Source organism: Globicephala melas, chromosome 6 (assembly GCF_963455315.2).
Source record: "Globicephala melas chromosome 6, mGloMel1.2, whole genome shotgun sequence".
NCBI lineage: Eukaryota > Metazoa > Chordata > Mammalia > Artiodactyla > Delphinidae > Globicephala > Globicephala melas.
Genome location: NC_083319.1, coordinates 51380762 through 51395200, shown reverse-complemented (window position 1 = coordinate 51395200; position 14439 = coordinate 51380762). Strand labels below are relative to the sequence as shown.

At 41.6% G+C, this 14439-nt stretch overlaps 1 protein-coding gene across 3 annotated transcripts in view; it reads right to left on the bottom strand.

The window, feature by feature from the left end:
- Window positions 1–14439, bottom strand: part of DOCK8 (dedicator of cytokinesis 8) — a 220844-nt gene that overhangs the window by 153092 nt on the left and 53313 nt on the right. For all 3 annotated transcript variants that reach the window (XM_060300871.1, XM_030877059.3, XM_030877061.2), the window contains 2 exons: window positions 4032–4207; window positions 796–867 (listed from right to left, as the gene is read on the bottom strand). In XM_060300871.1, the coding sequence (XP_060156854.1) occupies window positions 796–867; window positions 4032–4207 (248 nt within the window). The remainder of the gene's footprint in view (window positions 1–795; window positions 868–4031; window positions 4208–14439) is intronic.

Genomic DNA, 14439 nt, shown 5'->3' with positions numbered 1-14439 from the left:
GAGGCCACAACAGTGAGAGGCCCACGTACCGCAAAAAAAAAAAAATAATAATAATAATGGATCAACACTGGCTCATCAATTGTACCAAATATTCCACACTTAAGTAAGACTCATCCAAGGAAGGATAAATTAGTCAGAGAAAGCTGCACGAAGAAAAAAGAAATTTGATATGATCTTTTATCCACGGGTAGGATTGGGTAGACAGATGAAAGAAGGGAGAGCATGCCCAGAGGGGAGACAGCAAGAGCAAAGGTGTGGAGGGAGGACTGAGTCAGTCATGTGGTGCAACAGTGAGGAAGAGACGCAGGCTCAGAGAAAGGAAGGGGCTCCAGCAGTTAAGGGAAATACGTTTTAATAGATAGAGTTGGGCCAGATTATTAAAGCCCTTGAAAGGCAAGCAGGTGGTGTTTATATTTGATATAGTAGGAAATAGAGAGCCTTAGAAGGTGTTTGAGCAGGAGAGTGATACAAGATACACTCCATGCTCATTATTCATGGATTTTGCATTTGCAAATTTGCCTACTTGCTAAAATTTATTTGGAATCCCCAAAATCAATATTCATGGCCATTCAAGGACATAAAAACCTCACACACACCAAAAAACCCAATACATTAATAATGGGGGAAATGCGTGTGCGAGGTAGTATATGAGAACTCTCAGTACTTCTTTCTAATCAATTTTCTTGTAAGCCTACACTGTTCTAAAAAAAGTTTATTCATTTTTTTTAAAAAAGTTATAAAAAGGTAACGATATAAAGTAAGTATATACGTAAAGAGGGAAAAAAATGAACTTACTTCCGATTCACAATTAGCCACTCCCGAATATAGGTCTGAACGCAGTCCCTGACGTGAGGGTCCAGTTCAACCCTAATGAGGTGGAAAACAACATAAAGAAGTTATTACCAGGTAAACACAACAAAGCAGTCCTTTATCATAACCAAGGACAGCAGGATGATTTCAAATCCGTATCAACTGAGAATGGCAAGGGCATTGTTATCCAATCCTCTCAAGTGTCTGAAGTATTCCTGAGGCAGTAACATTTTTACTTTGATGAGACAAACGTTGGCATTTTATGCTTTGTGGGTTTTCTTCATTACACAGAATCGTATTAGATTATTATCTATCCCTGAAGGCATTCCGACACAAGACAGGTAGAACTAGCTGTAATCACATACAAAACAAGAAGAATAAGTATAAATACCAGTCTCTTCTGGGGTAATCTGGGCATATTTTTTGCTCACGTGTAACCTTGTTAGGACATGCATGTTTTCCTTTTTGAAAGCCATGAAGAAGAGGAGTTGTACTTTGAGGAGCTGGCAGGCCCTGGCTTTGGTTGGTGATTATTAATTCGGGCAGCTCTTGTCTACTGCATAGAGTGTGTCATGAGAGAAGCTCTTAGAGTGCTTCGGAGTCTGGAAATTTAGAAATCACTACTTCCTCACAGTAGCAAAGGTTATTTTTGTTTGTTTGTTTGTTTTGGGTTTTTTTGCTGTTCTCCCAAACGTGTTGGTACTATAGATAAATAGGTCTAAGTGCTCTAAGTTTTAATTTTCTGGTTTGTAGAAAGAGGGTAAGAACAGTACCCACCTTGTGGACTGGCTGTTAGTTTTAGATGGAATACTGTAGAAGTCAGACATGTGGTCCCTGGGCCCTGACTACTCAAATCCCAGCCCCATTCCTTATGAGACCTTGGGCCAGTCACTCAACCCTTCTGTGCCTCAGTTTCCTCACTGTAAGTGGGGAGAGTAATCGTGCAGTGCTCCCTTGGAGAGCTGTGATGAAGATGAAGTCAGTGTGTGAAGTGCTTAGAAAAGCGTCTGGCACATAATAAGACCTACGTGTGATAGTTCACACTTGTGTGCCATTCATTCTGCACTAGGCACTGATGCAATCCCTCTACAGGTATGAATTCAGTTAATGTCAATCAGCTCCATAGAACAGACGCTATTACTATTTTCATTTTGCAGAGGGATGAGATGAAAAGATCTTTCTCAAAGACACTCAGCAAGTGGAAGAGCAGGGAAATGACCCTAGGCCACTCGCCTGGGAGCGCAGGTTTACACCCACTGCACTATCACAGCTCAATATCATGTTCTCGGATAGGCACTGGGGTTCAACAGGAGTCAGCTGTCGTGTACTCTGATGATGATGATACTTTCCTGGGCTTTAATTATACACAAGACTTTTGGGCAACGATTGAAACAGTAGAGGGTATTTGAAAGCCATCAGACAGATAACGTGTTAGTTATCAATTCTGGTGACGAGGCAATATTATGCTCAAAAATTGATGTTAAGGGCTTCCCTGGTGGCGTAGTGGTTGAGAGTCCGCCTGCTGATGCAGGGGACACGGGTTCGTGCCCCGGTCCAGGAGGATCCCACATGTCGCGGAGCGGCTGGGCCCGTGAGCCATGGCCGCTGAGCCTGTGCGTCTGGAGCCTGTGCTCCGCAACGGGAGAGGCCACAACAGTGAGAGGCCCACGTATCGCAAAAAACAAAAAAAACCTGATGTTAAGAAAAAAATTACCTCTTCTATCAAATTTCAAAAAAAAATAAAAATCCTCCTACCTGTAAACTTACTGTAAGTTTTTTTTTTTTTTTTTTTTTTTTTTTTTTGCGGTACGTGGGCCTCTCACTGTTGTGGCCTCTCCCATTGCCGATCACAGGCTCCGGACACACAGGCTCAGGGCCATGACTCACGGGCCCAGCCACTCCGCGGCATGTGGGATCTTCCCAGACTGGGGCACGAACCCGTGTCCCCTGCATCGGCAGGCGGACTCTCAACCACTGTGCGCCCAGGGAAGCCCTATTTTAAGTATTTTAAACAGGATTTTCCAAGATTCTGATCTCATTTGAAGACAATTAACCATATATTTTACACAAAGAAATTAAATTATTCTCTACCAAAGGTAACAATAATAGATGTTACCTATATGAAAGTCACATCTGAATAAATGGACTGACAACAGGGAAGAATGTTTCCCAAGAATCACCATGATCTTGTTTTCTGGGGAGTGAGTATCTTCAAAATGTTAGAGCAGAGCATATGGTCAGCTCTTCTATATGAATGAGAACTGTCTAAACAAAGAGCAAAGGGTCAAATAATACCCTATCACTGTCATCTAACCTTCTTAAACTGTGACGAAATAAAATCCAAAATAGAACTGGAATATCCCCGAATAATGAGGGCAGGGGCTGTGTTTCATGATCTCATTTCCAGGACTTTTTGGGGAAGAGGAGAAGGTTGAAAATCTCAGGAGGTTGTGAATCTTTGGTTTTGAAGATGAATGCAAATAAAAGTTCATCCTAAATCTCCAAAGAGACATTGCTTGTTACTCTATGGAAATAACAGGAGTTTCATCTAAATATAATTCCATCATTTGATACTGAGGACTAATGCTGACACCTGTAAACACATCGATTAACCCACTGTAGAAACTCAACCCTAAGCAGCTATTCACATATTCACACTACAGAGCTTTCCCCATTGTTTTTCCGCTTGACAAGACTTGCTTCACAAGAAAGAACTTTGCCTTATTCATCTTCTTATCCCAGTTCTCAGCACATAGTAGATGCTCAAGAAATGTGGATCGGACTTACTTGTGTGACTTGATCCAGTCTCATATATGGAAAGAATTAAAATGCTCCTGAACGGAGACATTTCAATGATTATTATTTTTACAAATGGAAAAACTGAGGCCTCCTGAGGTCACATGACTTGCCCACAGTCACTGAGCTGACCCGGGCAGTCTGGGTCCAGAGCCTGCACTCTTCACCTCTTCTTAAGCAGTCGATTTTGTTCCACTGCAGCCCTTTAACTGGCTTAGTCCCCACATGGCTTTTCAAAGCCTCTGGTCAAACCAGTTCAAAATCTATCTACATGTAGGTGACAGTGCCACAGTAGTCATCCTGCACATCTTGATAGATCTGAGTCATGTTACTTGTAAGAGAAGTCCAGAATTAGGGCATCTCTCCCTAACCAAGAACAGGCATGATCATCATAATCCCATCCACATTTTAAGAAAGCAATTTACCCTTCCTCCGGCAAAGAGGGCTGCAAAGTTCGACATTCCTTCGGCGTGAACACCACGTCCAAGTCATCTTCGGAGAAGTCTCCCAGCTCTTGGGCAAGCTCCACATCCAGGCTGTTCAGGTGTGTCATCAGAAGTCCTTCAAAGTCCACTGGCTCCACCGGGTCATAAAACTGAGGCTGGGGGCAGGGAAAGGAAAAAGAGGTTCCCACACGGTTTAGGGTAAAAGCACTAAGGCGACAGGAGATGTGTGCCCTGTCCTCCCTCTCCTCCCAGTAAGTGCTTCGCTCCTCATGTACAACTAAGTGGGGCTGTCTTTAGAGAAGCTGTCAAACACAGAAGTGGTGATATGCAAAGGAAAAGAAACACAGCATGGAAAGTCAAGTCAGAACACAGTGAGTAATTAAAATCACACCCCAAGGTAGAATTTTTCTCTGCTTAATTGCATCTTTGTGTGTGTCTGTGTGTGTGTGTGTGTGGTATGCGGGCCTCTCACTGTTGTGGCCTCTCCCGTTGCGGAGCACAGGCTCCGGACGCACAGGCTCAGCGGCCATGGCTCATGGGCCCAGCCGCTCCACGGCATGTGGGATCTTCCCGGACCGGGGCACGAACCCGTGTCCCCTGCATCGGCAGGCGGACTCTCAACCACTGCACCACCGGGGAAGCCCTAATTGCATCTTGATGAGGATTCCTGAGAAGATCCAAAATGAGATCACTAGGCCTTGCTGCATTTTTATAATTTCTCACGCAAAAGCTCTCTGAGGCCACGTTTACCCAAATAAACATGAAGCGGCGAATCGGAGGCAATTTTCTAGAGATTCAGGCAAACTCGACAGTCGTTACGTCTGAGTATTTAGGTACAGTGCTTTCTTTGGCCTGAGTTATCCTATACATTGATTCTTGAAGGCACTTCATTCGTAATCACAGCCCACAGTGAACCAGGCTGGGTGGCTGGGACACTCCAAGGCAGTGATTTCCAAACGCTGCTGCACTGCCTGGTGCCGGTTGGGAAGAATTTTTACTGACTGAGTTAAATAAGCAAACTAAGGGCAACTGGCTGAGGTTTCATAAGGCTGAATGTACTTGCTTGGAAAGGATTGCCTTTTTAAATTTTGTCTCTTCAATTATATCCTTCCATAGTGAGGGTATAAAAGAAATGATAGAAGTAGGTGGTAATTTAAAAAATAATTTTCCTCAGGTGCAAGCTGGCAATTCAACAAATATTTTTCTCTAGCTTGTGAAGTCCACTTAGACTTAGGAAACCACTGCCTTAAGGGAGTAAAAGAATCACTCAGATCAAGTTGACATGTGTAGTAGTGGTAGTAATAATAATAATAATAATAATAATAACAGCAGCTCTGTGGTGTTCATTTATGTGAGACTATTTGGAGTCATCACTCCAACAAACACCCCAGATTCTTGACTTGTACTGCCTCGCTCTGAAACAAGGACAGATCTAAAGGAAATGCTGACCAAACCGGTTTTTCATCACCCTGAAACCATACACCAGGCTAGATGTAAGGCTCCAGGTTAGAGAAGAGGAAAAAAGTGCCATGGAAGAGGCAAGAAGATTAGAGAAGGTAAGTGTGGCTTGCCCTGTCTCCTCCCACCTTTGTGTCCCTGGTGGTGGTGGAGACCTGAGTGACACGTGAAAGAGTGAGGACGAAGCTGAGAAGTGAGCAAACATGCCCTCCCTGTCTGAGATTCTTGAAGTGGCTGGCTTACATAATGCCCTATGCCAGCAGGACCAAAAGGGGCAGAAGAGAAGGCAGCAGGACATTCTTCAGTAGGAGAGAGCACAGACACTCCCCTGCTTCCCCAAGGCTCCCACAAAGTGTGACTGAGGACAAGGAAGTTTCTTTCCCTGGGTTCTGACTGGGGACCTGGAAGTCAGCTGAGGAGAGGACCACAGTCCTTAGAGGGGCCTCTCAAGATGAAGCAGCTGGGACCACCAGGGGCTCAGAGAACTGCAGATCAGGCTATGCAGAAGCCAGGTGGGGACAGTTTGCAAAAAGACATTGTTGACCTCTGCCAGAGGGAACAACAGGCATTATCCACGCACAGAACAAAAAACAATCTACTGCAGACTCACATAAGACCAACCCCGAGGGAGAAAGCGGACTTTCCACTCCTTATCACAACACGGCACAGAGTTCAGGCGCAGGGACTGAAATGACTTCAACTCGAAATGAAGAGACTGCACTGTTTGCATACTCAACCTTATTACTGTAAAGTTTATACCCTTGAACTAAAAACTGTTGAGCACGATGTGCCAAGAAGTTGCGCTAGGTCACTCTAGACAGTATCTCATTTAATCCTCACCAGAACTCTGTAAAGTACACTCTTTTATTACCCTCATTTTACAGATGAGGACTTTGAAGGCTAGAGATTTAATAGTTTGCCCATGTTTACATAGCTGGGAAGTAGCCCATCTGGAATTCAAACCTAGGCAGGTTCCTAATTCTGTTTTCTCTTGCTGGCTTTCCAGGGAATCTGAATTTCCAGAAATAATTAAACACAAGGCAGTGGTAAGTGTGTTTAGAAGAGAGTAAAATAAATCAATCTGCCACCACGCCCAAGTTCCACCCTGAATTTCTCATGAGATTGGCTTCTCAAAGTAATAATAGTGAAGTAATTAACTGATTAAAGCGATACTAAACGTAAATTTATCATGAAGAGTATCAATTATTCGAGCAGAGGCATTGAAGAGATATACTGAAAAATTATATTGAAGCACATTTGAAACCATGTGACACTAGCACTAATAACTATTGGGTTGGCCAAAAAGTTCCTTTGGGTTTTTCTGTAACATCTTAATGGAAAAAAACCCGAAGGAACTTTTTGGCCAACCAATAGCAGGTAGAAGCTTCCACAGAGAAATGGCATTTGTGTGAAATCATCAGAGAGAAAAAAATTTAGGTCCAGCCAAAGTATTATACTTATCATGTCCCTAAAATTCAAAGCCACAAGGGATAAGAAAAACCTGGCTGATACTGGCACCTGTTACCTACAGGACAGGCTGCCGATGAGCCGGTGGAGGGGGGCGGGCAAAGGATAGCTGACTCCGTTTTTGAACTTCATCAGCAAGTTCAATTACTTGCTGAACATCTACTAAATGCAAGTCACTGAGTTGGCCCTCAGGGATAAAGATGAATACAGGAAGCTACTCTCATGCCTCTTTCCCCAGACCTTGAGTCAACTGTGAGACGGGGAAGCTTGCCACCTTCTCACATACAAAATAATGCTATCTTTGGAGGGGGGAGCTATGACAAAGAATACAGTGTCATCACTGAGCACTAACTGTGCGGCAATGTGCCAAAAGCAATAAACACAGTTGATCATAAAGTCATAAACTCTTACGGTCTGAATCTACTTCAGGACTGAACAGACGATAAGAATAAGCCATAATGATAGAATTCTTGAGTATCATTCTAGCCCTACACATAAGCTGGCATGTAATAACGAGTCACCACTACGCTTTCTATGCTGAAACTAACAAGGGAGGAAACTGTTCATTGCAAAAGAGATGTAAACTGCTCCTGCTCTTGGCAAGTGGGTGGAGAGGCCAACTACTGTTACCTAGGCCTCCAAGCAAGTTGTTCCTCTTGCATATTCAAATAACCAGGAACCAAAAGAGATTTCTGTTCTCTAAACTATCTGAAGTCAATCTCAAGAGTAGGTTTTAAAAAAGAAAAAAAAAAAAAAGAGTAGGTTTTATTATTAAGGAATTAACACATACACACATTTAGGGGTAAACAAATATTGAAGAGATTTACAGTGGTTTTGCATTTCATTGGGGGCTGAAGTTTAGGAATGGGGCCAGAGGGGGATGTTCTGAGGTCAGTCCCTTGGGCTCTTGGGAGCATAAAAGCCAAATGTGAAAATTTACTATTTTTGTTTTCTCTGCTACTGAGTTCTATGTGGCCTCCTAGTCAGTGGAGACTGAAGACTAGTTGAAATGGTATGATCCAAAGTAATTTCAAGGTCATCTTATACAAGGAATTATCATATCATGTCTATCCTTTGTTAAAATAATATAAGAAAAAACCCTAAATAATCAAAATAAAAACAAACACAAAAAATCCATTTTTAAAAACAAAACAACTTAAGACTGCAAATTATCCTAAATCAGGCTTTGATTGTGATGGCTTTGTGATGTGTCAACTTGGCTCAGCAGAGCTACATTCTTCCAAATTCCCTTCCTAGTACTCTTCCAGTCGTGGTTGGCTACCGGGGTTTTCTCTTGCCAGAACTGGAGGACAGAAGGGAGACTGCAGCTATTCTGTAGCATACACACACCTACTGATACAATCAAACGCTAAGTTAGGTGTGAAGTGATATTACCCATGTAATTAAAGTCTCTAACCAGTTGACTTTAAGATAATCAAAAGGGAGATTAGCCTGGGTGGCCTGACTCAATCAGTTGGATGTCTTTTCACAGAGAGTGGAGGCTCTCTGGAAGTTCAGGGCTCCAGGCTTCAGCTCATGCCCGTGGAGTTCCAGCTTGCTGTGATCTTGCCTTCCTGAACGCCCCGTGGACTTCAGCCTTGCTTAGCCACCACCAGTGGGTAAACCAATTCCCTGTAATCAATTCCTTAATAAACATGAAGATGCATGTCCTACCAGTTCCACTGCTCTGGTTGAATCTAGAATAATACACCAACTTTCACTCATTCAACAAATACTCGCTGGGGTCCTAAGCAGTCCAGCACTAGGCCAAGGAGACACAGTCAATGACCTCAATCAATTTTCAACACTCCTCTAGTGAAGATTCGTGCAGTCTTTCTTTCTAGCTATTTTCTTCAGATGTCTGATCCATAGAAGACTAGAAATACACAAAAAGTATAAATACTCTAAAAGCTTAAATTATTCAGAGACAAATATTCATTTTTAATGAAGAGGGTTCAAGTTTTTCCTTGTCCCCTAATGCACATCAAGGGCTAGTTCTCCTGACGCGGGGTAGGATTCAATTTGTTTTGAAGCTGAAAACTTCTACAGCATCAGAACCATGTCTGTTTAAAATTAATCTATGTAGCCTTAGCACAGCATAGTATGCTGCCATCACACTGATAGATGATTAAAATAACAAATCCGCACAATATTTCACAAATAAGGATACCGAAAAACAGAGAAGTTATGTAACTTGGTCCAAATCACACAGGTAATCACAAAAGACCTGGGTCCTTTGTTACAACACTGGGGAAGCTTCATGCCGCTTTGGGTGGGGCTAGGGGAAGAGGCATGATGCTTCCAAATGCCCTGGCCTTGTACCCTCATGCATGTCTATCCCTGTGGTGGGTGGTCCTCAAATCAACTTGGCTGTTCATGAGAGATGAGTCTTGGTCAACGTCACCCAAGACTTCCATGTTGCCAAATGCAGTAGCTGTCGCTCATTCCTGGTTTATCTATAGCACTGGACAGTTAATCACTCTTTCCTTCTTGAAACACTTTCTTCACGTGGAGAGGGACCAACTGTCCTAGTGTGTCCCAATCTCTGAAAGTCCATGGACCAGGAAACCCCTCAGTCCAACAAACTGGAACAGACACTTGGTCACTCTACCTTTGGGACATGAGTTTTCCTAGGTTCTCCTTCTCCTTTGCAGAGCCCTAGGGTTCAGTCCTAAAAGAGCTTCTCTCCCCAATCTGAATTTACTCCCATATGATCTCATCTATGCGCATGACTTTAAATACCTTCTTTTTCTTTCTTTTTAAAATTATAGCTATGTATCTGTAACCTTTGCCCTGATATTCAGGTTGATTTTTCCAATTACATCTCAGCGTTGCACCTTGGTGATCTAACAGGCCTCTCAAACATCACAAATTCAAAATTACTTAACTTTCCTGCCGATCTGCTCTTCCCGTATTTTCCAGGTCTGTGCATCTCAGCAAGTGGCGATTCCACTCCACCAGCTGCCCAGGGCAAAATCTTTGGAGTCAACGTTGATTTCTCTCTTTTTCTTACATCCTGCATATTATCTATCAGAAAATCCTATCCACTTTACTTCTGAAATATATCCAGAATCCAACCACTTCTCACCTTTTCTACTGCCACCACCCTATTCCAAAGCAGCACCATTGTTTTGTTGAGTTACTGTGACAATTTCCTAACTGCCCTCCCAACCCCGGTCTATTCTTCACTTAGCAGCCAGAGTGATCTTTATAAAAAGAACCCTATAAGCAACCTTTATAATAAAAATTCTGATGGTGCTGAGTCTGTGCTTCCGGTGACTTCCCATCTTAATCCAAGTAAGAGACAAAGTTCTCCCATGGCCTCTGAGGCCGATGACCCAGCCTTGATTCCTCTTCCATCTCATCTCCTATTGCCCACTCTGCTCAGCTCACTGTCTGCATCCTTCCTGTTTCTGGAGCATGTCATATGCTCTTGCTCTGGGGACTTTGCTCTTGCTGTTCCTTCTAAATCGAATATTCTTCCTTCAAATACCTGTTAAGTTCATTCAGAATTCTTCCCAAGTGTCTCCTTTCCAGACCTCCAAGCCTCCACAGACCACTCAGTCTAAAATATAGTGCTCTCTTCTGTGTCACTCTCTATTCCCTATCCACGTTTCATTCTTCAAAGCACTTACTACCCCTTGAGAGAGTCTACATTCACTTATTTGTCTACGTCTCTCATTCCAGAATGTAAGCTCATGAAGACAGACACTTTGTTACATTCACTACTGTATCCCCAGCTCCTAGAGCAATTCCTGGCACAGAGTGAGACCCAATACATGTTTCCTGAGTAAATGAATATGGAAAGCAATCCTCTTGGCTCTCTACTATCTTTAAGTAAACAGAGCAGAAGGCAGTAAAGTTCCTCTGGCTTCAATATTTCAAAGTACTTCACGGCTTAGATTAAGGAATACTTCCCTGTTTCCACCAATGGCAATCTTCCACTGATGCCACTGCATGGAAGGTACTGACATGCCATGATGGACATCAATCTAATCTTACCAAGACTGACTTGATTCCTCTGCTTTTCAGTGACAGTAATGAAATTCACGCTCTGCGTGCAGGGTGGCACTCTTTCATTTTGCCTTCCACTGTGAATCTGCATGAAAATTGTAATGAAATCTTCATTTTCCATCATGTCCCCTCCAGTGAAATCAATGAAACCTAAAGATAGTCCAACTTCTTTGAAAGATGAAGCACAAAAGAAAAACAAAAAAGACCATGTTTATCGAGTGAGCCACCATTTAGGTCATCCTTAGTGGTTAAAAAAAAAAAAAGGTTGTTTTATTGCAGAGAAGCTTAAACACGAAACAAAAAAGAATGCTTTCCAAGGTATGAGACCTTCTTTTTTCTTTCCCCTGTAACTGTTATATACAAACATGTCGTGTAACCATAGTGTTTTGATTTATATCCAGGATGTGGCTTTCTACATCCTTCTCTTCAGCCAGAGCTGTTATGATCCAGCTGATTCCTTCCATTTTACTTCAAAGTTTTTCTCTTCTCACTTTTAAAAATAACACTTTTCCTCTATAAAAATGTAAGTTAAGTTATTAACCATGCACACAGTATCTCAAATCCTTTCTAACTTAGGGCAAAGAAGACCTACCTTTCTTCTTTTGTACGCTTTACTCTCCTTTCTACTTTGAATAATCAGAAAGATAGTTTTACTATTTTACGGTTTCATCTTAATGAAGACAACTAATATATAGTTGTTTGCCTTTATAGATGACTGGCATCAGAGGGGCTCTGGCCAACCTACTCACATAGCTGTGGCAACGGAGAATTCCAGGGCCAATGGGTGATGCACAGGTGATGCTATTCACAAGCCCCTCTTTGGCACTGGCCACAAAGGACTCTGATGGCAGTATTAGGTGTGTCAGAAAGACCCAGGGCAAGTCTGTAATCATTGCATTTTGTTTTATAAAACCAACTCTAAATGGTGAATCCTCTTCATATTCAAAAATGCAAAATTTTAAAATATTTTATCTACTTTGAAAATGCATGTTTACACAATCACCACAGCTAACATTTACAATTAGGGTTAAAAAAACAAAAACCCAGTAACACCACACATACGCACGTGCACACACACATACCCACAAAATCAAACGCAACCTTCCTCTCCCTTGATTTATCAGATTTATGACAGAATCCGCTATATTTATATAAAAATATATTCACAGAATTAGCAAGTAGTCCTTGCTTACTACATTTTCTGAAATTCAGAGCAACCAGGACAACAAAAGAAACTTTACTTTTCTTATGTTCTTCCTCCTATTTGGACTACTTCTATCTATCAACACATAGGTTCTTTAAATGACCCTCAACCTGGACCACATGTTAAAGTCCCATGAAACTTTAAAATACTGATACCTGGACCCCAACTCTAGGGATTTTGATGTAATTGTTCTACAACAGGCCACAGGTATGTTTCTAATGGTCTCAGGTGATTCTAATGAGAGCCAGGTCTGAGAACCTTCCTCTAAATCTTCTCAACCTCCCCCTTTAAGCCTTTACCTCCTATTTTATCTTGGATCTTCTCTCCTCTGAACACCCACCACACCCAAAGCCAGCATGGATTCTCCGTATTATCTGCCTTCCCAAATATATTATAAGGCCCTTAAGAGGCAAAACCATCTCCTATTCATCTTCTTGAAATCTCCCACAGTGTCTCCACAGTGCCAAATAAACAGACAGCAACATTAGCCTCTATGTACACAGCATCTGTTTTATCATTCTATGTTAACCCTAACAGGGGTAGCATTACTATGCCCGTACTGCACATGAAGAAACTGAAGCCTTCATCAAGGTTACTTAACTTGCCCCAAATTATGAGTGACAGTTATGCTCCACCCCAGATCCATCTGACTGCAAGTTCCAGCCTCTTGCAAAACAACAACAAGGTATAATTGATTGGGTTTTAAATAACTTGGTGCCAGTTTCCAAAAAGCACATGAAAAGATGTTCAACATTGCTAATTATTAGAAAAATTCAAATCAAAACTACAATGAGGTTTCACCTCACATTGGTCAGAAAGACCATCATCAAAACGTCTACAAACAGTAAATGCTGGAGAGGGTGTGGAGAAAAGGGAACCCTCCTACACTGTTGTTGGGAATGTAAATTGGTGCAGCCACTATGGAGAACAGTATGGAGGTTCCTTAAGAAACTAAAAATAGAACTACCATACGATCCAGCAATCCCACTCCTGGGCATATATCTGGAGAAAACCATACTTCAAAAAGATACAAGCACCCCAATGTTCATTGCACCACAATTTACAATAACCAAGACATGGAAGCAACTTAAATGTCCATCAACAGATAAATGGATAAAGAAGATGTGGTACATATATACAATGGAACACTATTCAGCCATGAAATGAATGAAATAATGCCATTTGCAGCGACATGGATGGACCCAGAGATTACCATACTAAGTGAAGTAAGTCAGAGAAAGGCAAATATCCTATGATATCACTTAGATGTGGAATCTTAAAAAATGATACAAATGAACTTATTTACAAATCAGAAACAGACTCACAGACTTCGGAAACAAACTTATGGTTACTAAAGGGGAAAGGGGGTGGGTGGATAAATTAGGAGTTTGGGATTAACAGATACACACTACTATATATAAAATAGAAAGTCAACAAGGACCTACTGTATTCCACAGGAAACTCTACTCAATATGCTTTAATAACCTATATGGGAAAAGAATCTGAAAAAGAATGAATATATGTATATATGTAACGAAATCTCTTTGCTGTACACCTGAAACTAGCACAGCATTGTAAATCAACTCTACTCCAATATAAAATAAAAATTAAATTAAAATAAATAAATAACGTGGTGCCAATTAAATACTTTTAAAAATTAAACATTTATATCAGCATGTGGGGTTGTTGAAATGGTGGTTCTATAAACAAAGGTAAGGGAAATAAAGGTCAAAATGCACTTAATCAAATTTTCCCATTGTCTAAAATCATACAATGAACAGTCTATGGCTTCTCATTTAAGAAAAGTTTTTTTAAAGGTGCTTCAGGGTGAGAGTCTTTAGGTGATAAACTACTCCTCTGCCTTGCCAGAAATAAATCTTCCTGAAATGTCCCATTATCTTTCTATGAAACAAAATATTTTTTTTAAGGGAAAGGGAAATCACCATGTACGTGGATGATTTTTTGTTGGAGGAACCTTCATTCGGGAAGATGACTCAAGGGAAAGAACAGCCACTTCATTCTGACATTACAAGAAGACCAGCAGGTAAACATTAGGGTGCTGGGATTTCCTGAGCAGTCCTTGCATTTAAAAAACAAAAGAGGAATCAAATGCAGACTTTTGCTCCCTCATATGCCACCTGCCCTTCAGGCAGTTAACAAGAAGAAGCAGGGTCAGCACACTGTGCTGAAGCTGGGGTAGAGGTCTGGGGGAAAATATTCAGAAGACTAAACTGGAATTAACCA